Here is a 25,858-nt window from a genome sequence, read left to right on the forward strand (position 1 = left end):
GGGGAGGGAAATGGGAGGCGGGGAGGAGGCGGAAATCTTTTTTTTTCAATAAAAAATTATATTAAAAAAAAAGAAGTTAATGGGACAATCCTAAGCTAAGTCCTAGCTTTCATAATTAATAGGAAGTCTCCACATCATTATTTTAGAGCTTACTGGCAGGAAAAAAAAAAGACTCCTTACAAAATTCTACAGAGACATCCTGTGGACCTCTTCTGTAAGAATGAAGCTGGGGTTTCATTGACCTTCTAAGTCATAGTGCTGGTTTACAAGAAGATACCCACTCAGTGGGCGTCTACAACTCCACGAGGAACTTTTGAGGTTCAGGCACTAGCTCACCAGCAATCTCTGTGTAAATAATGTTGCTTCCTCAGTACTGGATCTGAGGAGGAAGAAAAGCATGGCTGAGTCACATAAAAGTAAGAAGCAAGGAACAACACTGCAATGTGTAGCCCTTTTTCAGGACCCTTTACTTCTGCACCAAGAACGCAACCCCAATACCATGTGCCTTGTAAAGCAAAGTCCTAACTACACACTTTCCCATAAAAGGTCCTGAACTTCTTGCTTCACTTCTTCAAGGTTCTGGGTGGCACCTGTTGATGCTCATGACATCCTTATTTTGAGGACTGCCTAGCATCCAGCCAAGTACAGATCAAGAAGAGAAGCCTAACCATTCAGAACCCATCCTGGATTGTGCTTAGGGAGAGGTAGGAGGGAAGCCCAGCTAATCAGAAACCATCCTGAACTTTACACACAGAAAGTGTGAGAAGCTGGTTAAAGCAGCAGCAGTGGCAACCAGCACAGCTTCCAGTAATGAGAACCATGAAAGGGACATGAAACCCTGGGTAAGGGGTATTAATATGTAAAAGAATTCCAAGGTGATTTTGCCAGAAAGCTGCTTTTAGAGACATCTAATAAGCCTGTAGAAATTCCCAGAAACCCAAATCTGAGTATCACATATTATCAGACTGCATTGAAATTCCCATCCCTGTCATCTCTGTTATGGAATCCAGGCATGTACACTAGGGATGTGAGGAACTCAAGGGATTTCTATATAATAATGTAAAGTCGGGAAGCATTTCCCAAAGCACAAGGTAGAATAATGACACCTAGATTAACTGAGTTTGATTAAACAGATGTTTTGAATGCTTTGGTCTGTTCTGCCATTGCTATACCCAAATATCTGAGGATGGCACCTTTTCTAGACAGGAGGTCTTCGTAGTTCACAGCTTGGGGAAGCTAAAAGGTCAAGATCAGAGATCCTCAGATTCAGTACTGAGGAACCAACATTATTCCACAGAGATCACTGGTGAGCTGGCACCCACTGAGTGGGTTATCCTCTTTTAAACTAGCATTACTACTTAGAAGGTCAATGAAACCTTATTCATTAGCCTCTGCTGTGGGTCTTCAGGCAGTCCCAGAGCATGCTATGACAACACAGTTATGCATAAGAGAGTGATAGAGAAAAGGGGGATCGGGATCAGGTTCCTCTTTTATAACTATGTTCTGTTGTGAGCTACTCAATTCAGTGCAAGACCAGTGTGAATCCTTTTGTTAGAGCACCTCTTAACATTCTGGCCACCTTTTACTACATGGCAGTAGAGACCCAGCTTCCAGTTCTTCTAACACCGTGTGCTTCATCCACATCTAAACGAAGCAGAATTTTTGTCATGTAGCCAAGGATTACTCAGTGTTTGTTTGTTTGATTTTGCTGCTATTACTACAGGAAATTGAAGTTACAACCTCATACATACAGATCAATTCTTTTGCCACTAAGCTAAGTCCCACAGCAGTTCAGGATTATTCATTGTGAAGAAACTCCCTTGGCTGGCTATTCCCACTATCATCTGAGAATGATGCTGAATATAAAACCCAGGAATCAGACAGAGCTGAGGGTTCTTGTGGTATTTAGAATACAAGCATCTATATAGCTCATAATCTCAACTAAACAGTGCCCCTGTTAAGGGCTGAGTATACTCAAGTGCCCACATAATATTTTTTTTTAATTTTGTGTGTATGTGTGTATACCTGCATGTATGTATGTGCACCATGGGCATGCCTAGCATCCATGGATGCCATAAGTGGGTGCTGGAGCCCCCTGGAACTGGAATTATGAGTGGTTGGAAGCCACTATGTGGGTTGACCCTGTTCTTCTATAAGATCACTAAGTATTCTTTACCACTGAATCATCTCTCCAGGAAACAACAATAAAATAATCAACTTCACAAAAGAGAACAGTATGTGTACTGTCTTCTATCTGAGTCTCGATTTTCTCAGTTCTAACAAGAGGCTGATTACAGCATGACCCCATCAGTTTAGGTGAGCCACAGACATGTAATGCAATCAGCAGGGGGCCTGGCACAAGTTAGTCCTCAAAAGATGGTGGATATGCCAATGATGATACTTATTGCCTCATCTAGTCACATGGGGAGCATATAAATCTACTGAGAGCAAAAGATTGTGATAAAACATGGCAAATTAAATCAGCTCTTTTTGTCTGTCTGGGGTTATCCAAATCCTTAACTATCAGAGGCACTCACATTCCCAATTGCTAACACACTGAGTAGCCTCCAGACTCTAGACTGACTGTTTCCTACCAGTAAACTAGAGCTTAGGCTCAGCCCTAACCCCCCCTTTCTCTGCCATGGCAAAGCCATTAGCACCAAGAGGCATCACAATATATCCCAAATAAAAACACTTCTCCCACCTCTGCTGGGACTACCATAGGGTTGATCTGGTCTGGATCTCTGTTCTGGGGAACAAAAAGCTTTCCTGCCTCATTACTTAGAATGTTTTCTTCTTCTTTCTCTGTCCCTTTCACTTTCCCCACCAGACCCTTACTCCTGAGCCTATGAACATACATTGCCAGAATTAATAAGAAACATAAGATAAGATTCCAAGTTGCATAGAACCCAAGCAACTATTCATTGTCATCTACAATTCAAGTTCAACCTGCCTTCTTGGACTTTGTGTGGCAACCCTATATTGATGGCTTTCCATTGCCACCCAGTGGCTTGCTATTGGCCACCTGGAACAAAACTGTTTCTTTATGAGTGAAGACCTAAATCACTTGCAAGAGCCTAACCCTCCCTGTACTCCTCTCTTCCTATTAAAGCTGCCCTTTAAGAAAGGCCATGTCTGACCTTAGGATATCAGCATTTGGTATTCACTACTCTGGAATATCTTCATTTAGGTCATCGTTTTGCCTCTCTTCCGGCTTCATGGACATTCCTTTTTCCAATGGAAATCTTCCCTCCTCTGCAAAAGCTCCACATTGTAACCATCCACTGTCCCCTTATTTTGTGTGTGTGTGTGCGTGTGTGTGTGTGTGTGTGTGTATGCGCGCGCGCGCGTGTGTGCGTGTGTGTGCGTGCATATGCTAGAAGACAACCTTACCTGTCATTCCGCAGATTTTCCTTATTTTGTTCCTTTGATGCCGGGTCTCTCACTAACCTGGAACATTCACCACACCCAAATTTTCAATATGTGTGTTTTAGAAACTTAACTTATTTAACACTTTTATCACTCAAGCTAACTACTCAGCCCTACCTATTTATTATTTGTTTGCTTTGTTTTAGTCAGGGTCTCATTGTCTAACTCTGGCTGGACTGCAACTCACTATGTAGACCAGGCTGACCTCAAACTCACAGAGATCTGCCTGCCTCTGCCACGTGAATTCTGAGATTAAAGTTATGCCCTATTATAATCAGCTGGCTTTCTCCCTTATTATTTTTAATAACCTTTCTCACTGGTAGATAGAACTGATTTATTATCTACTTCCCTCACTGAAAAGGAAATCCCGTCAATGAATTCCCATGAGCTGAGAACACTGGGTAGCACACAGTAGGTATAAGGGAAAAATTCCCTAAAGAAAGGATGGATGCTCATGGAAAAACTTGCTTCCTTCCTCTCAAAAGAGTCATGACAGAAGCTATGCCGGCACAACACACCCAGCAGGTGTTGTTGACTTCACAGTTACATCTTGTGCTGGGCAAAGTGTGGTGTGCTGAGACGAGGAGAGAAAACTAAAAACCAATGTGCCCTCTCTTGGGAATAACAGAGGAGGGGGAGGGAGGAAGAGAACCTGTCATTTGTCAGGTAGGACCACTGCCAACATTGACTTCCACCCACTAAAAAAGTAAAATTATTCTAATACTAATTTATTTTCCTTCTCTTAAAAGAGTCCTTCTCTTCATGGTAAACATTGTATGCCATACCTACTGAGAAATACCACACCCTTATTCACACCCAAGATCCCTCACAACCAAGAGCATTAACTCTTCTCATCTTTCTGAGGAGGAAGTTGAAACTCACAAGAGTTAAGAAACTTACCTAACACAGCATTGCTAAGTCAGGACTGGGGTTTGCAAGGTCTAGGGTTCTATCCCTGAAACAGCCAACAAGCTAGCACGCATGCACACACACTCAAATACACAAACACACAAACACTGACACATAGCTCTAAATCCAGAGCTAGCCTATTAGAAAAAAATCTAGGTCTTAAGACCCTGTGTAGTGTATCTTAGTGTCCATCTGTGTCTTGGAGCTGCAATGAGAAGAAATAGGAGAGCACCTGTCTGTAGCAAATGGTGCTTAAGCACTGGGGCAGAGTGTCCATCATTATTCTCACCTCAGCTCTGCAAAGACCAAAGGGCTTCCAATGCCCCCAAGCTGCTGTCTAACTTCCTGGCAAGTCCCATCATCCTGGCCAGCACCTGCCCAATTTTTCTACTTCTGATATAAAGAGTAAATTGGCTGGGACCACATCAATGAGTTCCATCCACTAAAAAAGTAAAGTTATTCTAATACTATTTTTTCCCTTCTTTTAAAAGAGTCCTCCTCTTCATGGTAAACATCGTATGGTACACTAATTAACAATCAATTAATTAATCCATTAACCATCTACTGTCTCCCCTTTGTTGACTTTTCCTAAACTTCCTGTCTAAGCATGAAAAGTTATATCAAACAAAAAAACACTAAATTAAACACAAAGCCTAGTTTAGAGTTTTAAGCCAGTAAATTAAAAATTATGGCTTCCACAGTGAAGGGATAGTCTCTTTTCTAAACAAGCCCATATTTAGAACTGTATATCATACTATGGGCTAGCAGATTCACTGACCTAATGTGTGTCCATTTCTCAGTGTGAGTGAGCACATATGACTGCATGTACATGTCCAGATAAGTTATTCAGGGTGCAGAAATGTAACTTTGGAACTTTCCAGAATTTGAAATGGCTAAGCTCTCAGCACTAGACATGTGCCACTTGTTTGATCCATTGGTGGCACATGAGCTGCAGGAGGCAGAACTTTAGATCACACACTAAGGGGTGCAGAGGCATTGCAGCTTACTGGCTCTGTGCAAACAGGGTACTGAAGGCCCTCTGACAATGGATGAAGGTTGTGTTCCTCACAGAGAGAGATCAAGAGACTTTACAGAGTACAAAGACAAATCAAAGAGAAATGAGACAAAGAGCGAAGGGAGGAGGTAGAAGTGGAGGACAAGAGAGAGGCACAAGAATAAAAAGAAAAAATGAAAGAAGAGGAAAAGCAGAGGAGGAGAAAGAGAAAAGGAGGTACCAGGTATGGCACAGATGAAGGGAGATGTGTTAGGGATGAAAACGCAAGATAAAAAAAAAGGAATTAGATCCCAAAGAGAGGAGATATCTTAATATATTGGGGACAAAAAAATAGAGAAAGGCAAAAAAGGGAAAAGAATGGGAACTCTGTGAAATCTTCCAAAGGAGGAATGAATAGAAATTGTCTTAGGGTTTTTATTGTTGTAATGAGGAACAATGATCCAGGAAACTTAGAAGAATTTAATCAGGCTTATGGTGCCAGAGAAGGAGAGTCTATAATAGCAAAGCAAAGGCATGGCATCAAGTGGCCGAGATGAGTAAGAAATGAGAGTTGCCGAGAGAGCAATGAGCAGGGGGCAGAGAAAACAGCGAGAATGGTACCAGTCTTTGAAAGGCCAGTCCCCACCCCAATAACACACCTCCTCCAATAAAATCACATCTCCTAATCATTCTAATATAGTACCACTCAACTGGGACCAAGAATTCAAACAGATGAGCATTTGGGGGCAATTCCCATTCACCCACCAGAGGAGAATAATGAGAAGGCAGACAAATGAAAGAATGTTTGGAGTTTTAAGCCCTTAAAATGTATATCCATTGCATTGCACATTTCAGAACTTTCACACATGATGCTCAGTAAATACTGGGGAATATAATTCACAACATGTTGGATGTGTCTGTCTGCGAGTCACCCTGGAAAGCTGTCAAGGAAACAGCAAGTGTGCTCACAGACTGAAAAATTTAGCAGTAAGTTTAGAGGTGCTGAGGGCAACGAAGATATTAGTCACCATCACGGCATAGTCTACCTACCAAATCTAGTCAGGATCCACATCCCCAGGAACCCCTTGAAGATGGCCCAGAACATCTCCATGAACATGCTCCATGTCTACTGCCAGAGATACCACCAATTACACAGTAACCTCTGAGGCACTCTACATCTTTGCTGACATTTGTTATATTATGTTTGCTTGATTTTTCATTAATGTACATATTTTGGTGGCTTTGTAGTGGCATCTTATCATATTTCCTGATTTCTGCTGGTACATCTGAACATGTTTTTTAGAATTCCACCTCCACCAATCTTGTTTTGCTGTTGTTTACTGCATTTCACTGTACACCTTTCTGAGTCATTGCTCTTAATCTTGTTATCACAAATGAACAATTTCACAAACATCACTGTATGTGAAACTTCCACAACACGACAGCACTTTCTCCTTTAAATAGGACTACCTCAAACAATCCTGCACATACTTGAGAAAGTCATGCCATTCCAAACTCCTTTATGTATTGGGCTTCTATGTTATACTTAGTTGCCAGGATCCCAATACAAATGTCAACATCAGGTAGCAGAGCCCACTCTCACATTGACCACTCTGTGAAAGCACAGATGGCTCAGGTCATCTTTCTGAAGAAGGTGGAGTTACGTTTAGCCTGCATCAAACTTCTCCATTTCCAAACGCTATGGTGCCACTCCGCTAACACAGATATCCACACACAAAGTATATGGTTCTGATTTGGTGCTTAGTAATGGCTTCCTTACTAGTCTTCCAGCTTGCCTGATTCTGTGTGGCTCTGAGCTCTGTACATTGCTTCTTAGCTCAGAGCCTCCCCTGAACTCTGTACAGAATAGACTCGTGGATAATAATAAATCCGTTTTTGCTCAAACTCATTCATTTTCTTGTTGGAGTGAACTCTGATGGGCACAGTACCTTGGCTAATTACTGGCAGAACAGGGATCAAAACCCAGGTCTCTGTGCTTCGAACTCCAGTGTGCTGACAGAGTCTCTTCCTCTGCTGTGTTCTTCAAAGAAGGATGAGTTGAAAGCCCCATGCTCTATTTTGAGGATACACTCATGAAAGAAAATGTTTGCCTTCCATACCCATCTACTAGTGTGCTTCTTTCTCTCTGGGTTGAACTGCTGTTCAGAGACAAGATGCAATGAGTCGTGAGAAGGAAGGACACTGTAGGCTCTCCCTGGGATGACATGAAAGACAGGAATAGGAATACCTGTCTGCTGTGGATTATTTCTGGAAAAGTTAAGACATTTGTTCCTGTAAAGATTAAACTCACTCCAGTCAATAGGGGTGGGGCCTCATTTGCAGTGGATACTCATGGTCACCTGCATATGGGCAAATCCTCAAATTAGAACTAAAATGTCTAGAAGCACTAGTTGTCGACATCCCAGCCTGGGTCACTGATCAAATATTTATTGAATTTCCATTCATCTAAGCCAATAGCTTCATTGCTGTTCATCAAACAACATAAATATCCTCTTGCCAACGAAGATCTCTGCATCATCAATATGCTATTAATAGAATCTGCATGTTAATAATATTTCATGTAGCCCAATCTGGCCACAAAATCACTATATAGCCAAAAATGAAATTGAATGTCTGAATATCTTGCCTCAACTTCCTGAGTGGTAGGATTACAAATATGCATGTACATGCATGCATATATTACAACATGTCCAGTATATGCAGTGCTGTGGATCAAACTTATGTGTATGCTGAGCAAGCACATTAGCAACTGAGCTACATTCTAAACCAAAGTATTTGTACTATAAGTGCCCTAACTTCATCCAAAATTACTCAAAAAGTTCTTCCTACAATCTTGCAGAAAAGAAATTACTTTTTTCCCACAGCACTTTACTGATTCAATATTTTATACCCATTTATATTAATGCCTATCTGCTTGTTTCACACAGGTCTGGGGCTCCAATCAAAAACCAATCTTCCTATTTTTATGAACATTTATGGCAAATATTATCTGAGAACCCATAGCAAGACAAATATGTCTTTCATATGCTGCATTAAAAAAACTTTTCTTACTAAAATATCTCATATTCTAGAATAAATGAAAGGAAGAAGCATTTACTAATGGTCAGAAGCCACACAGCCATGATGACATGGCTTGCACCACTATCACATTCACAGATTTCCATAGTGGGCACTAGAGTCTGTACCAGTTACTTCTCTTGTTGCTTGAACAAATAACCAGACAGAAGCAATATAAAGAAAGATGACTTTAAGGTTCCCTCATAGTTGGAGAATATAGTCACTTGTGGCATACAAGTCATGGTGGCTGGCACTGGAGGTCACAGGACATCTGCAGTCAGGAAGCAGAGAGAGAAATAGATGCTGATGTTCATTTCCCTTTCTTTTAGTTAAATTGGGTAATTAGGAGCTCCTTTCCCAAGTGATCACTAATCCTGTCAAGCTGACGGTCAATATAAACTATCACAGTGGCCTCCACAGCAATCCTGTTGATCACTCCTCCAACTGCTATGATCTGGACGCTACTGTGAGATGTGGTTCAGAATCAGATGTGGTCAGCACTATTCCTGAAAGAGAAGCCAGGACGAAGGAGGCAAAGCAGGCCTCAGCTCATCCTTTGTGGGACTGCCCTAAGTCATGGCACCCACTGAGAGTGCTTTCAAAACAAGTGGAAAGAAAGAAGCACAGACAAGTCGACACTCATCAGATGAATGTCAGAGAGTGAGACTACGTGAGGAGAGAAGCTTTAGGAATTTGCAAATCTGCACATTTGCTTTTATTTCCCCTTTCATGTGAACATGATTCTAAAAAAAGGCACTTAACTCTGAAGAGACTCTTTTACAAGCAAAAAGAAAGATTTGAGGGGATGAGATAACACTGTTACATAGTTTATTGAAAAACCTTTTTTTTCTTAGCTATATATGAATGACAGTGTATCATACAGTCAGTGGCACCGAAAATGAAGAGAAATAGGGATTGTTATGTTAAAAAAAAACTTAAAATAAGACTTCAATCACTTTGACCACAAATATTTCTGTTGTTCAATTTCTAATTTATTCCTCTGTATTTAATTCCCAGGTCTATTTTCATTACAGCACATGGTCCCCTAAGGGATAGAAGATCATCATCACTAAGGGTTGTCTTAGGAAACTAGAAATTCCTGAAGCTTATGATACATGCACACTCTTAGGTTTATCCAAGACGGGATAATTGAAAAGCTGTGGGTAAAGATGCTAAGGTCATAGATGGGCCAGTGATCAGAGGCTGGGAAGTACTACTCTAGTATAAACCCTTAAACCAGGCTCCACCCTGCCAGCAAGCTTCATACATTGAAGTTCAACTAGTATAGCATGTGCTGGGACTACATATAGTACCAGGCACTTCAGGGATCAAACACATGAAGAAGAGGTATAGTGTGTTTGGGGAAAAAAATGTAAAATGAAACATGAGGACCACATTGGACACTACCAAGTGTTATGAAACAAAGATGAGATTCTGGGACCCTCTGACACCATTAAACCAGCACACCACCTACATGGTCAACCTCCTGATAAACAGGAGATAAATACTCCTATAGTTCAGGGCTTTTGGATAATCATTGTTATATGCTAATGTATCTTGCTGTAGAGAGACTACTATATCTCCAACTCTTTCCACATAAAGAATCAAGTTTTTCTTCCATTTCACCAAACAGATTTTACACCAATTTTGCTTTCTGCCTTCCACTTATGCCGTTCTCCATAATGCGACTGTATACCCACCGAACCATTTAACCATACAGCAAGATGAGTGTACCATTTCCCCACAGCACCTGCCCTCCATCTACTCCCTCATGATACCAGGTATGACTCATACATCAAAAGCATCAGTATACCCAGAACTAGCCAGAAAAAGATCTCTTAGTAATCATTCTGTATTTTGATAGCCAAGTCTATACCAATGCACTTTCTAACTTAGGAAACACTGATGATCAAGTCTTCCTCCCAGACTCCATATGCTTAGCTCTAGACTAAGGCAGAAATGCATCTCAAGCTATAACCTCCTGTCCTTCCTCGTCAGCTTCACCTACTACCTCATTGGGAGATCTATACCAGCTTATAATGTTAATGAATCTGCCTTGAACGAGGTAATTACCTTCAGAGTTCCCTGATTTTGTTTTCATTATCCTTTCTGCCCTGGGAATCCTTACTGTCTGTCCTCAGTTCACCTGCAGATCTTCAAATTATTTATCTGCTACTTCCTGGAAAACATGTTAGATTAACTCTCTCTACCCCCTCTTCCAAAAGTTGGCCAACACTGACTCCATTTTTTTTTAAAGAAATTGTTTATCTTTTGTGTGTGTGCATGTGCATGTGTATGCACTTTTTTTGATTTTGGTGGCTTTGAAAGGAGAGAAAGACTGGGAAATGGGGTCTATAGGGACAGAAATCTGGGGGGCACTAGGGATGGAGAAATAACATGACCAAATATATAATTTTTAAAAAAAATAAACTTACAAAAATATAAATAAACTGATAGGCATATAAAAGGATTATTTTATGAAATGAAAGAAACATAGGCTAAGAAAGTAGTCTAATTGATAGCATGCTTGTCTAGCATGCACGAGGTCCTGGGTTTGGTCCCCGATACTGCATAAAACAGGCTTACTGGTGCAAGTCTGTAATCCTAGAACTCTAGAGATGGAGGCAGCAGGTAAGTACAGGGCAGGAAAGTTCAAGGTAAGCCTGAACTACATAAGACTTTGTCTCAAAAACAAAGAAGAGAGTCAGTGGAAAATGAGGACCTTCATATCCACTCACTAAGTACTGGATGTTAATTCTCCACACCACAGCCTAGCAGAGAAGACAATTCAGTGTGCACTCGGCATGAGTGGAATGCATCTGACATGCAGTTTCTGGTCTCACCTTCATGCCTCTTTTCCATTCTGGGTTTGGAAAACCCCTACACCTCTTCTTTCCGAAAGCCCAGCAAAAAGCCAGATTCCAGCCACCAACAGGGACATTATTTAGATGAAAGAACATTTTCTGCAGTCATAGTTTGCAGAACTTTGCCAAGAAATAGCAAAGAAAAGCAATATAAATGTTAATAGGAACTTGTCTACTGACTTTTACTTAGCCTAATCTACTGAAGCTTAACAAAGAAGGAATTAGACAGCTGAAGGGTCAGGAAAATGGGGACCCAAAAATGCAGAAGCTCAGAGAACTGGGGAGATTCAGGAAGATATCCGATTTTCAGGTTAATGAGCTTCCATGGAAAACAGAACACGGAGCTTCTTGGGGCTTTTCCATGAAGGAAGGCAGTGTTCTTGCTCTGGGACCTATGCTCCTGGGAAGGCATAAAATAGTGCCTGCCGTGTTTGGTTATGATGTGTGGCAGAGATAAGAAGTAGTTTCCATGAGCCTCTGTCCAAACAGGCAGATAAATAAACCAGTAGTGACAAGACAGTATGTGGCACATATTCCTTCGGGGCAGGCTCCAGATGTTACATGAACAAGGAAGAAAAGATCACTACTAGCTGGTAGTGTTAGAACACACTCTTCATCTCAGAACTTGGGAGACAGAGACTGGTGGACTTCTAAATTCAGGCCCAGACAATTCTACAGAGTGAGTTCCAGGACAACCAAGGCTACTAAACAAACAAACAAAAAAAAACCTGTCTCTAAATAAATGAATGAATAAATAATTTTTTAAAGTATATTTTAAGGTATAACTGGGTTAATGGTGCAGGACAGTGCTAGATCAGGGAAACAGAACCTCACAGAGAGGATGCTAAATTGCAGACAAGCAGTAAGAATAATGGGCATAAAGACTGATGTACACATTATGTTTTGCTAGTAATATGCCTTCGAGCAAAGGAGATCTGCATGGTAATTCCTACAATGTGAATGCTACATTCCATGGTAAAAGGAGCTGTGAAAATACGATGAGTGCCCAAGATGGGGATATTATCCCTAAATAGACTTCATGTCACTGCAAATGTTTATGTAAGAGAAGTATATGGAGAAGGTTCAAGTCAGAGTACACAGCATTGTGGCAGAAGATAAGAGATTGGCGAGAAGTGCTTTGTAGAAAAAAGAAAAGAAGAAAGGACCACAAAGCAGGTAATGTAGGTTATAGAAGCTGAGAGCAGTAAGGATAAGGACTATCCCTATATCCTGGACCTGACACACTGCCTCTAAGAATGATTTTTAAACTTCAAACCTCCAAAATGGTCATCAAACATGGATTATTTTCAGCAAGGAAGCATTTGGTAATATGTGATAGCTGCAAAGGGGTATATCTTCAGAACTACTGAGAGATAATGAAAATGATCAAGCAAACCAAATCCATGACGGAAGGGTTTGTGCATTGGGCTATATTCATGGATCCTGAGCAGGACAGGAAAGGCATCAGCTGAGAGATACCATAACAAGACTGCCCATGGAAAGTACTGCATCTATTCATTTGAACTTCTTAAATCTTAGGAATCACAATGTGTCTAATTCTTCATTTTACTGACTTTCCTTTCTTTTATTGTAGACTATAATAAATTTTATGGAAAGAGGGAAAAGTTGGTGTAATAGGTGATGATCTCATCCCTCCCAATTCTATCCTAATGTTTCCAAAGATGCAGCCATGCACTGCAGAGCTGTGACCTGGGTGAGCATGTGTGCGCACACTCGGAACTGTACCAGAAGTTAAGAATTCCCCCCCCCCCCCCCCAAAAAAAAAAAAACTAGCCAGAGCACTGTTGGATGAGAAAAAGACCCCAGAATCTCACTCAGCTCTGACTCCAGGAAGGGTTATGGTAACCACTTACTGAGTACTCACCTTGCACCTAGACTTCCATGGTCATTCTCCTGTAGACTTTTTGACCGTCTTTCTTCCTTAAAGTTCTCTCAGCTATCAAGAAATCTAAGCCTTATATGACTGAGTCTGATTCCTTGAGCACATATAGTATGAGACACAATACCCATCAGAGAGACCAGAGATAATCTAGTAACTCACACACACTCCAACCCCCAACCCAGTCCTAGTCTACATTCACAAAAGGTTTTCCAGCACCCTATCCCATGTACACACCTCTGCAGTCTACTACTATCTGCTACTCCTTAGTATGAATGTTGCTTGCAGCTAAAATAATCACTAAGGAAGCACCAAGCAACCCTGAATATGATCAAACTGCATCTGTTCTGGCACTGAGATAACAGGCTAGACACACAGAGGTTCCAAGCCAGTGCCTTTCTGTCGCCAAGAGAAAGGGCCTGAAGGCAGTGGGTTTCTCAACCAAAGGGAGATCCGAGTTGAGCTCTGATCCAATGTCTTGACACTGGGCAGTCACTTGATCTCAAACAAAAGATGGATCACTGCTTTTAGAGTTTTGCAACAATAATATCTGACACAACTGAAAAGCGAGGACGCTTTCTGAGCATCAGACTTCCCAACCACAAAGGACTGTGTGTTGGTAAAACATCAAGCACAGCTAACAGCGCACCGCAAGGCTCAGTGCTCAGTCTGAGCTGTTTAAAGAGTATTGTATTTGACCATGCCCACGGGCCTATTCTGTCCACTTCTCATTTTAGAAGCTGTAATGGTGGCAAGACTTATTTTTGAAGATAAATATAGGAAGATAAGACCTACAAGACCAAAAGGAGCCAACCTGGAGTCTGCCTGGAACTGTCAAAGGTCTTATCTGTGCCTAGCTACCAAGGGGTGTTTCCTGAGTGCCTAGCAACAGGCACTGTCAGAGGTCCTGATTGTGCCTAGCCAATGAGATAAGAGCATGAGATATCAACTGTCAATGGATCAAACCACCTGGGTGCTGGGAGGATATTATATGAGCCCCCATGTTGTTAAATAACCGAGTCTGCTGTAAGCCTTCTACCTGACTCCTAGCATCTGCGTTCATTGATGATGTCCTTTTCACACACCCCCAGAAAGACATTAAGACCCAGCATCAGAAAAACATCTCCAATTCAGTAGGTATAAAGAGCTATGCAGTTCATGAAGACTGTGATGAACAAGCAGGTGACAAAATACCACTAGTAAATTACAACCTAGTAGCCACCTGCTATAACCCCTACTTTATATCTCCAATGAATGCCCTGCTGTCTTCTGATACCTTTATTCACTATCCCACAACATCCCCTAAGTCATATGTGACTTAGTCCCCAAAGAATACAATGACTTACCAGGGTAATATATTTTTCTGCTCAATTCTTCAGAATTTCTTGTCATTCTATTATGATTAGAGTATCTTTCAATCATTGCAAACAGTCACAGGCCAGGTTCTCGACCTTATACTTCATTATTCACACTATCATTGCCATCCATGACGAAGAGACAACAATCACCAAAGCACCATAGCTGGACAAGCAGGATGTCTGCCCAATGACACAGGCTTGACAAATGCAGGATTCTGTGAGATATATTTTATATTCCTTTATTTTAACTTTTAAAATCTATATGCATTGTTTATAGATGAAATAACTGGAGCTCAGAAAAGGAGTATGTTCCAAGAGTCCCATAGATTATAACTGAAAACTGCTTCCATCAATAAATAGATTGAAACACAGGGCTGCCCCTCACAGTTAACACCACCTTGTGGGCAACAGTAAGAAAGCAGCTTTTCAAAGATGAGCATTCTGCCTGGCTCTCTTCCCAGAGACGCGATGGCTGTGTGTAGTTTGATCGGGACTGTGTTTATTTAATCCCATCATACTGGCTGCATACAAATGCCTGCAGTTCTCCTCTGGGAGCTTTTCCTATTATAGCCAGCATCGTTCATAAGGCTCAGACTCTCACCTAGGACCAGCCACAAGAACACTGCTTTCATGGCTAAATAGAGCCTTCTCACCAGCCTGAGGAGGAGGGAGCTCCCTGGAAGGCCACCACCTAAAATGTGGGGTAGGCAGCCTCAAGGTAATGACTGGGAAAAGTGAATCTTTGCAAGGAAGCACCCTAGGCAAGGAAAAGAGGCCACAGAGCAAGTTAGCCTAGGCCTTATGTAAACTAAGAACATTCCTAAGTAAGTGACTTCACATCTTTGCAAAATTCCTTTGCTAGCAGTAAGTGGACTCTAGCAAACACAGCCTATGACTTTGGGAGAATGATCTAGCTCTTCAGGGGTGGAGATATACAGGAGTCTAAGTGGTCTACAGAAAGGTTATATTTCTCAAAACACATGAGCAAGACCCTAAAAATGTACCTTTTTCTACTCAAGAGCAGTCACCAGCACTGATTCTTCCTGATCCTGACACACATTCTGGACTCACTGCAAAATGAAAGCAATCCAAATCACCATGAGTACCCCCACCATCCAGTATAAAGTCTATCCCCTACAGTTGATCCAGTAGAGGTACACAAGAGCAATGATGGCTGAATGATGCCATGGCCGGCAAAGAAAAAGGATGAGAAGAGGCAAAAGCACCTGGGCAACCATCCTGCACTGCCTCTCAGGGATGTCTCTCAGGACCACATTTGTCCTGTGGCCCCGATTACCATACTGTGTCATTCAATGGGAAAACCCAAAGAATACTGAGGTGGGTAAGAGAAGCACTCAGGTGACATATAATCAAATTTGTAAAAATCAATCTTCCCATGTATGGTCTTTGGGACTGAGAATGGCTCCAAGTGTTAACAGCTGGAGAGCCCAAAACTACATCTGCAGGACACAGCCAAGACTTTTCAGACACAGGAATTCAGGCACATATGTTTTCTCCTGCTTCCTGCCTCCAGTTGCACTGGCTTCCTAGCCAATTTCACACCCAGCTCCCAGCTCTTTGAAATCATAAGAATCTTTGAAAATATCAAGATAGTTTAGAAAAGTGTCAATTTGGAAGTATCCTGATTGGCAGTCTCAACCTGAAGGAAAAGAACATGATTATGTTGCTCCATTTAGCTTCCAGATGGAGCTGCCTCCCACAGGCAACCCACATACCCAAGAACTGATGTCACTACTGGGATTTTAGTAGTACTGTGTGGGTGTGGGGGTGAGTATCCCCATAGAGATCAACAACAATGAACACAGCTGAGAAAGTTGGGGAGACAGAAACTAGGGAATCACAGTACATTTAGCTCAGTAAATATCTCAAGAAGAGTCACCAGGCAGGGGCCCTTCAAGTGGTTTTTTGTGCCACTTTGATAGAACCAGGCTTATAGTGAGACAGTGATACTTGAGCAAACTGCTGAAGTCTGAAGTATAGGGAATGATGCAGCTCCAAAGAGCACCTAGTAGGACCTTTGGAAAAATTGCCCTCACTGTCTTATGCAATGAGGGAATGAAACACAATCCTATGTTTTCCACTGTGATGATCGTGTCACCCAGGACAGAACAGAACCTACTGACAGTGAAGAGAGAACTAGGAAGTCAGTAGATGAGGGAGAGCAGGAAGAGAAACTGAAAAAAAAAAAAAAGAGAAAAAAAGAGAGAGAGAGAGAGAGAGAGAGAGAGAGAGAGAGAGAGAGAGAGAGAGAGAGAGAGAGGGAGGAGAGAGAGAGAAAGGATAAGAACAAGGCAGAGTAATTATGATGGTGTATCAGGCATGGTGGCTTTTGGAGAAAAAGTGACATATAAGGTGTCTAAGGTAGTGACTCCAAAATATCCCAGTCCAGGCTGGCTGGAGAAAGAGCTCAGGTATACAGACTGCTTTTAAGGCCAAGATCCATGTCCAGAAGCAGATGGCGCGCGCGCGCGCACACACACACACACACACACACACACACACACACACACACACACACACACCACATATACAGGCATAGATGCACACGTGAGCCCATCAAGAAAAAAAATCCACAAACAAAAAAAAATTCATTTATGGATGTTCTTTCTCTCACAGTGCTTTGTTGGGGCTTCTTTATTCCTAATAGATTCTTTGCATATATATTATGGTTTCTGATTTTATGTTTTTATAGGATATCTGTATATGCAAATATGTGTGTCTCTGTCTATATGTATTTCTTTGGCTCTTTTCCTTCTCTTTCTCTGTTTTATACTATTCTGGTATGTTTTGTTTTATTTTTACTAATTTTTTAGATGCCTGTATCTTAGTGAAAGAAAAGTGTGGATTTGGGTTGGAGGGGAACTGAGGAGGATATGGGAGAAGTTTCGGGGGGAGTACTATCAGAATACATTCTATTAAAAAATCTATTTTCACTTTTTACAAAGCACTTGCTGATCTGGCAGAGGACTAGAATTCAGTTCCCAGCACCTACATGGCAACTCCAGTTCTGGGAGATTCAACACTCACTTCTTGTCTCCCCAGGCTCTGTACACCATGGTGCACATATATTCATGCAGGCAAAATACTCATATACATAAAAGTAAGTGAATCTTCAAAAAAAATACCTAAGTCTAAAGAATATAAAGTATGATGAAGGTTAATTATGACAGTCAACTTGATGGGATTTAGAATCACTGTGGAAATAAAACGCTACACATGTCCAAGAATTTATCTAGATTATGTTATCAGAGTTGGAAGACCCGCACTAATTGTGGACAGCGCCATCTTCTGGGCTAGGGTCATGGACTTAATAAAAAGGAGAAACTGAGCTGAGTAGTAGGATTCATTTGTACTTCTTGATTGTGGATGCAAAATGACCAGTTGCCATAATCTCTTGCCTTTTTGACTTCGCCACCAAAACATACTGAACCCTCCAACTGGGAGCCAAAAATAAATGCTTTCTTCCTGAAGATACCTCTTAATAACAGCAGCAATAACAAAAGTAACTTATGCAGACTGAATAGCACTGACTCATAGTTCCAGAGACTGGGAGTCCCAGATAAAGTTTTCAAGGAGCTAGTTTACTTTGAGGTCGCTGCCCATGGTTTGTAGATGGCTGCTTTCTCCCTCTGGTCTCACACTGCCTTCCTTCTGAACCTGTGAGTATCCTGATCTCCTCTTCTTACATGGATAGTCATGTTTGATCAAAGCCCACCTTTTAGATCGCATCCCTAGCAAGTGGAAACAGACCCATTACAGGAACAATGCCCTGCAAGAGAAGCACCCAAGAGGACAGTATTCACTGGTGTGGAAGTCCCACTGGCAGTAAGGCCAGGCAGAATGGCAGTCTGCTACTAAGCAACTAGAGGAGTGACACCCTCCATCTATAAGCCATGGTGCATCATCAGGAAACCCTAATTTAACTCCAAACAAGGTCTAAACCAGAAAGAAACAAGTGGATACACAGAGGACAGCAACAGTAGTTAGAGACACAGCAACTGAGAGAGGCAGAGGGGAAGAAAGGAAGATGGAGAGTAGATATTTGCATAGGGATATGGGGATGGGAAACACCCTATCAAGGCCAACAATCAAAGGCCAGTCTCTCAGAAAGAGCAGAGGCTTGAGGTGTGGCTAAGTACAGAGAGCTTACCTAGAAAGCCTAAGGTACTGGGTTCAGTCTCCGGCACTGGGACAAACAAATATCAACAACAAAGGTATTAGAAGGTAGAAAGAAGAGGGGCCAATGATCTCACTTGGCCCCTGCACCTTTCTGTGGTCTCAAATGAAATGAAATTTAATAGAGTTTTCTATGTCACAATCTACTGTCTCTAAGAATGTGCCACTGTTGTTCTTGAAGAAAGCAGTCTAATAAACATTTCTGAACAGTTACAATGGCAGCAAAGCATTTAAATGCAGCACAACTGTCTTTCCCTGTGACTAAATTGTTTGGTGTTTAGCCTCCAAATCTTCCCTTTGTGGAACCCCTGAATCATGAAAGCAAAACATACCATTGGAAGGCTGAATTCCCAATGAAGCTCCAAGTTTCATTTCATATCTAGTTTCTTATAACTAAACAGTTTTATTATAAAAGGAGTGTGGGGATTGATATAGCTAGAGAAGATAGAAAATAGAGATCTCAGGGAATGATTACACAAAACAGTCCCAGAAGGTTTGACCGTTTAGATGCTCATTAAAGAAACGGATGTATCGTGTTTCAAAAAATAGTTGGAGTTTACCCTAAACTGGATAGAGAAAAGCAATGAGGTTATTTCTACTCCAGTCTGGAACCACATGAACCTTTGGCCAGCAATGCCCTACGTTATGCAATTTATTCAGAAGACAATGCAGGTTCATTCTTTTGCTCCTAAAAAGAACCTCAATTATACTCTGGGATTCAGTCATCCCACAATTACTGGTGGTTAATTGTGAAAACTGTAAAATCAGCACACACTGATGAAAAATGCAAATCAGATGGACACCCTGAATTCTCTACTTGAAGATTTGAGTTCAGGAATTTGTTTTGTCTTCCTAGTTACCATGCCTTACCCAGAAAGAGTAAATCCACATATTTGCTTGCTCTTTCCCATTGGTATATATAGCTGAAAATTCACCTCCTTTCTACTGTTGCTGGAAATACAAATTGGCCTAGACACTATGGAAACCAGTATAAAGGCCTTTTAAAATACTAGAACAAAACTGCCCTATGACCTGAACTGAAATCAGTAAGTCAGAGGACAAAGCTGGAATAAGTGCAATGCTCACATTAAAGGCATGTGCTACCATGCAGAAATGTGTGTGTGTGTGTGTGTATGTGTGTGTGTGTGTAAATATGCATGTGGGTGCATGTGGGTATGTGTGTGCAATGGCAGAGGCAACAGAGAGCTGGTTTCCACATCTTGGTGCTGGTGATGAAACTCAGGATGTCAGATGTAGAACTATTATAGTATTACTCACAGAAGCCAACATGTGGAATGGATGCCTGCTGAGAGAAGACTGCATAAGGAAAGTGTGTTATAGTAGCTGGGAAGATAGTCAGGTAAGTACAGGGTTTGCCATACAAAGACAAGGACCGCAGTTCAGAGTCCCAACACCCATGTAAAAGCTAAGTGGGCACTGTGTTTCACCTACGACCTCAGCACATGAGAAACAGAGACAAGGAATGAATCCCTGGAACAAGCTGGCTAACCAGACTAGACAAGATACAGTGAGCTCGAAGTTTAGCTAGAGACCATTTCTTAATTATACAGGGTAGAAAGAGAGTGAGAAAGACAAGTGATATCAGTTTGGGGTCTTTATATGCTTACATATACATACATCAGTACCTATATATACACATATATGGACATGCATTCACAAAATAGATACAAATGTGTGTATGTATATATGTACATATATATTACATACACACACATATCACACGTCCGGATTTCCCCCAGTATATACAGCAGTGGTTCCCAGACCCTAGTGAGTACCAGGATCATAGTAGGGCCACTGTCCCAGAGTATCTGCCTAAGTAGGTATAAAGGGAGCTGGACTATAGAATTCCAAACAAGTTCCCACTTAGCACATTGTCACCCCCTTAACACTAACTTAAAGTTGTCACTCATGCAGATAAGTTTCAAATGTCATTGGACAACACCCCATGCTAACATGTTTGGATCCTCCCTAACTTTAGAATGGGATTTCCTGTTATTGTTCTGAAACCAACACTAAGAAATCTCCAAGGAGCCTACAAACCATTGCAAGTTTATTTAATTTGATTCTCCATTACTAACTACTAAGTTCAATTTCATATTCTCTGCTAAATAAATTATTCATTTTTTGCACAATCCATATTGAAATGTTTACTCACTCACATGCTTACACGTTATCAAAACACATAGCCCCGGCTTTATAAAGTAGGAAGAAACCTATGAACTCTAGTCTAGCTCCATGGAGATATAATTTTAACTCAAGCAAACAGAAAATAGCAATCACTAGTCATTAATAGTCCTTAATATAAATGGACTCAACTCACCTATAATAAGACACAGGCTAACAGACTGGATGTAAAAACAGAATCTATCCTTCTGCTGCATACAAAAAAACACACCTCCACCTCAAAGATAGACATCACCTCAGAGTAAAGGGATGGGAAAAAAAATTTCCAATCAAATGAACCTAAGAAACAAGCTGGTGTACCTATCCTAATATCTAACAAAATAGACTTCAAACTAAAATCAATCAAGAGACAAAGAAGGACATTTCATATTAGTCACAAAAAACTGCATCAAGAGGAGAGCTCAATACTGATCATCTACGCCCTGAAAACAAGGGTACCTCAGATGTAAAAGAAACGCTTCTAAAGCTTAAATTACACATTAAATACCACACACTAGAAGTGGGAGACCTCAGCACTCCACTCAGACCAATGGTCAGGTCTGTTAGACAAAAAATTAGCAGAGTAATAAGGGAACTAACAGATGGTATGACTCAAATGGACTTAGCAGGCATCTATGGAATATTCCATCAAAACATAAAAACATAGCACCTCATGGAACCTTCTCAAAAATTGACCACATACTAGGTAACAAAACAAACTTCAGATACAAAAAAAATTAGAATAACCCCATTTATCTTATCAGATCACCATGGTTTAAAATTAGAATTCAACAGCATAGCTAATTCCAGAAAGCCCCAAAACACATGTAAATTAAACAATGTTCACCTGAATCATCAATGGGCCAAAGAAAAAATGAAGGAAGAAATTAAACACTTACTAAAATACAATGAAAATGATCACACAACATACCCAAATTTATGGGACATAATGAAAGCAGTGTTAAGAAGAAAGTTTGTAGCACTAAACACCTACATAAAGAAGCTGGAAAAATCAGACACTAGTGAATTAACAGAACATTAGAAAACTTTAGAACAAAAAGAAGCAAACTCACCCAAGAGAACTTCACTGCAGGAAATAATCAAATTGAGAGCTGAAATCAACAAAACAGAAACAAAGAAAACAGTACAAAGGATCAATGAGACCAAGAATTTGTTCTTCAAGAAAATCAGCAAAATAGACAAACTGTTATCCAAACTAACCAAAAGGCAGGGACGAAAAATCAAAATTAACAGAATCAGAAATTAAAAAGGGGGCATAACAACAGACACGGAGGAAATTATACTTCGAAACCCTGTACTCCACAAAATTGGAAAACTTAAAAGAAAAGGACAACGTTCTGAATCAATATCACTTACCAAAATTAAATCAAAACCAGATAAACAAATTAAATAGACCTATAACTGCTGAAGAAATAGAAACAGTCACCAAAAGTCCCCAACCAAAAAAAAAAAAAAAAAGCCCAAGAGCAGATGGTTTTAGCTCAGAATTCTACAAGATTTTCAAAGAAGAACAAATACTTCTTAAATTGTTCCACACAATAGAAACAGAAGGAACATTGCAAAACTCTTTTTATAAGGCTACAATTACCCTGATACCCAAACAACAGAAAGACATTACTAAGAAAGAGAATTACGTATCTATCTCATTCATAAACATTAATGCAAAAATAATCAATAAAATAGTGGCAAATCGAATCCAAGAACACATCAGAACCACCAGCCACTATGATCAAGTTGGCTTCATCCCAGAAAAGCAGGGATGATAAAACAAATGAAAATCTGTTAATGTACCATAGAAACAAACTGAAAAATCATCCCATTAGATGATGAAAAAGCATTTGAGAAAATACAACATCCCTTCATGATAAAGGTCTCGGAGAGAGCAGGGATACCAGAAACATACCTAAACATAATAAAGGCAATATACAGCAAGTCAACAGCCAACATCAAACTAAATGAAGAGAAACTCACAGGGATCAAACTGAAATCAGGAACAAGACATGGTTGTGCACTCTCTCCATATATATTCAATGCAGTTCTTGAGATCCTAGCTACATCAATAAGACACCAAAAGGAGATCAAGGAGATACAAATCGAAAAAAGAAGAAATCAAACTCTGACTATTTGCTGATATGATAATTTAAATAAGTCACCCCAAAAGTTCTACAAGGAACTTCTACAACTCATAACCACTTTTAGTAATGTAGCAGGATACAAGATTACTCAGAAAATGGCCAAGATCAAAAATACTGATGACAACTTAAGTTAGAGAGGTTGTGGAGACATGGGAACACTTCTGCATCACTGGTGAGAGTGAAAATTGGTACAGTCCCTTTGCATATCACTATGGCAATTTCTCAGAAAATTGGGAAAAAAATCTTCCTCAAGTCCCAGATTCCTTCAGAATCTGTCTCTCCCAGCCAATGGTTTCCCAAACACAAATGAATGTGGAGCATGAAACTAAGACAACCCCCAGTCACAGGGTCACCAATAATGTAGCCTAATTATGTCTCCCTTTCTAGCAACTAAGAGTTCCTAGGATGGAAATGGAAAGAACAGAGGCTGGGAGGGAAGTAAGCACAGAAGTGGGAAAAACTCCATTATCAAATGCCTAGAACACAAAGACAGTGATACACCTTTTTAGGCAAGATTGTTAATACTATGCAGTCAGAGGATAGACGCATGAATTCCTGGCTTTCCACCAAAGAATGTTAGGTGGGTCAACTCTTAGGCCCTTGTACTATCCTCAGATGGGCTTATGACCATTGATAGATCTCGCTCAAGGCAGGAGGGAAAGGATGGTATCACCTAGAACCTCCTCCACAAAACTATACCCCCAGGTCATTCCTAGAAGGAGATGAAATAATGACCACAACAAGAAGAATGACAGTTATTGGACCAAGGGATGGAGAAGAAGAGCAGAGGTCTGAAAACTCCTAGAAGGCCAAGTTCACATCTGACAGGCACAGAGGACAGAGCCCAGCGTGTGTTGAGAAGCAGGACTGTGGTTCTGAAGGCACAAGTATAGGAAAGGCTAATGATCTGGCTGATGGATTCTGAGAGAGATTCAGAAGACACAGGACAGCAGCAGCAAGAGTGCGACAGTGCCGACTCAAAGAGCCAGCTACTGTTACCCTGGGTCTGCCTTTCCCAGGCAAGGGTTTACCAGAAACAAAGTCCAATTCACAATGTGACCTCTCTCCACTGCTGATTTTAAATAACGTAAGGATGGGACTGTCAACCTAGGAACAAGGTCTGGGAGTAAACACCCCTCACAAGTCTGTCTAGTTTTGTCACTTCACTATATTTAGAACAGAACAAAACATCTAGGGCTGCGTCAGATGCCCACACAGAGGTGGATGACTGCCTAGGCTCATGAGAATCAGCCAAGTAATCCCAGACCTCCACTGTCTCTCACGATAGTACTGTGCAAGGAAGTATGAAGAACTGCCTGTAGGTTAAAAACTGCAGGATGACAATACTGTGTTTAGTAATACCTAGTACCTGCTTGCTATGTGCCAGCAATCTCAGTCATGACAATCTGACGATGTCTAGAGACATTTTTAGTGTCTCAATTTGGAAGGGGGAATAAAGGTGGACTCTAGTAGGTCACAGAAGCAGTTAAACAGCATGCAATGCATAGAATACCACCATCCTCCAAGAATCGCAAAGACCTAAATATCCAATGCTAAGCATAGGAATCCAACTTGTGTGGTCATTATAATATACTACCTTTCCAGGGTGAGAAAAATAGTCCCTATGATATTAACTTAGTGGAGTGCTCATAGTAACAACCTAGGCAGTAGAGTGTGGAGAGATGAGACAGGTAGATAGACAAGTTTTAAGGTAGGTAAATACCTGCTCATATATGGTAGACAGATATGTATATAAAAGGCTAAATAGGTAGGTAAGTGAGGGGGCAAATAGGTAGGCAGGCAGGCAAACAGACACATAGACTGATGGAAAAACAGATGGATAGGCATGAAGACAGTTATACAAACAGGTAGGCAAGTAGACAAATGGGTAGATAGTTGACAGACAAGTAGGCAGGTACAGAAAGGTCAACAATTAAACAGGGGTAGCAGAAAGGCAGACAGGCTAAGTCAAAAGTAGGAAAACAAAAAATATGCAATTAAACAGGAATTAGACTAAAGTCAAACAAGCAAAACCCACCAAAAGCTGACAGAAGTCTCTGGGCTATCTCTCCCAACTCTACCTCAGTGCCTCAAACTACAAAAGAAGGTCAGGGGTATAGCAAATCAATGGATCACAGGCACACCATTTTTAGAGCTAGCTTTTTACTACAAATGAAACATCAGCTTCATGTAACTGCTACTGAGCTTGAGGCATTGCACTATGTTATTCAGTTTTCTCTGCCTCACTCAGGAGGCTGAGCAAGTGTCAGATGCTTTACCATAAATTGTCCCCTCCTTGCTTTCCTTCCTTCTGAAAGGATGCAGGGACTCGCCTCCTGGCAAATACTGCCAATATTCTGATAGCAGGTGTTCATGGGCCTCTCACCCAGGCATTTGTGAGTTTAAAGTACTTACCCAGAACCAGTATAACTGGTTCCCTCCTGCTCAGACTGGGGCACTCCTCCCCTTCAACTCTAAACAGTTTAAGCAACAGAATGAAGGGGCAGCAAGCAAACGGAAGTTCCTTTCCATTCAGGTCATGCCACCTTGCCTCCATCAATATTCACCTCTCTGGTAAAACCCTGATGTTCATCTTAATAGATACATATCAATGTCTCCTTAATGGCGAAGAAATGAGAAAATAAGATAATATGGGTGAGGAAAAGAGGTTAGTTTTGAGATGTAAGTACCCCATGCTGGTGGGCCTTGCTCCACCTGAACAGGTGGGACACTCTACTAGCCTTGCCTGCTCTACAACTTCCTCTTCTGGAACTCCAGAGCATGATCCA

The 25,858-nt window shown here is 41.0% G+C and overlaps 1 protein-coding gene across 6 annotated transcripts in view; it reads right to left on the bottom strand.

Annotated features, from left to right (window-relative positions):
• Window positions 1-25,858, bottom strand: part of Large1 (LARGE xylosyl- and glucuronyltransferase 1) — a 383,834-nt gene that overhangs the window by 205,075 nt on the left and 152,901 nt on the right. For 4 of the 6 annotated variants that reach the window (XR_007588866.1, XM_050123188.1, XM_050123191.1 and 1 more), the window contains one exon: window positions 21,987-22,025. The exons of the other annotated variants lie outside the window; for them this stretch is intronic. Coding sequence is in view for 3 of the 4 variants with exons in the window: in XM_050123188.1 (XP_049979145.1) it covers window positions 21,987-22,025 (39 nt within the window). In the remaining variant the exon portion in view is untranslated. The remainder of the gene's footprint in view (window positions 1-21,986; window positions 22,026-25,858) is intronic. 6 annotated transcript variants of the gene reach the window in all.

Source organism: Alexandromys fortis, unplaced genomic scaffold, assembly GCF_014885135.2.
Source record: "Alexandromys fortis isolate MF-2015 unplaced genomic scaffold, M_Fortis_MF-2015_v1.1 scaffold_185, whole genome shotgun sequence".
NCBI lineage: Eukaryota > Metazoa > Chordata > Mammalia > Rodentia > Cricetidae > Alexandromys > Alexandromys fortis.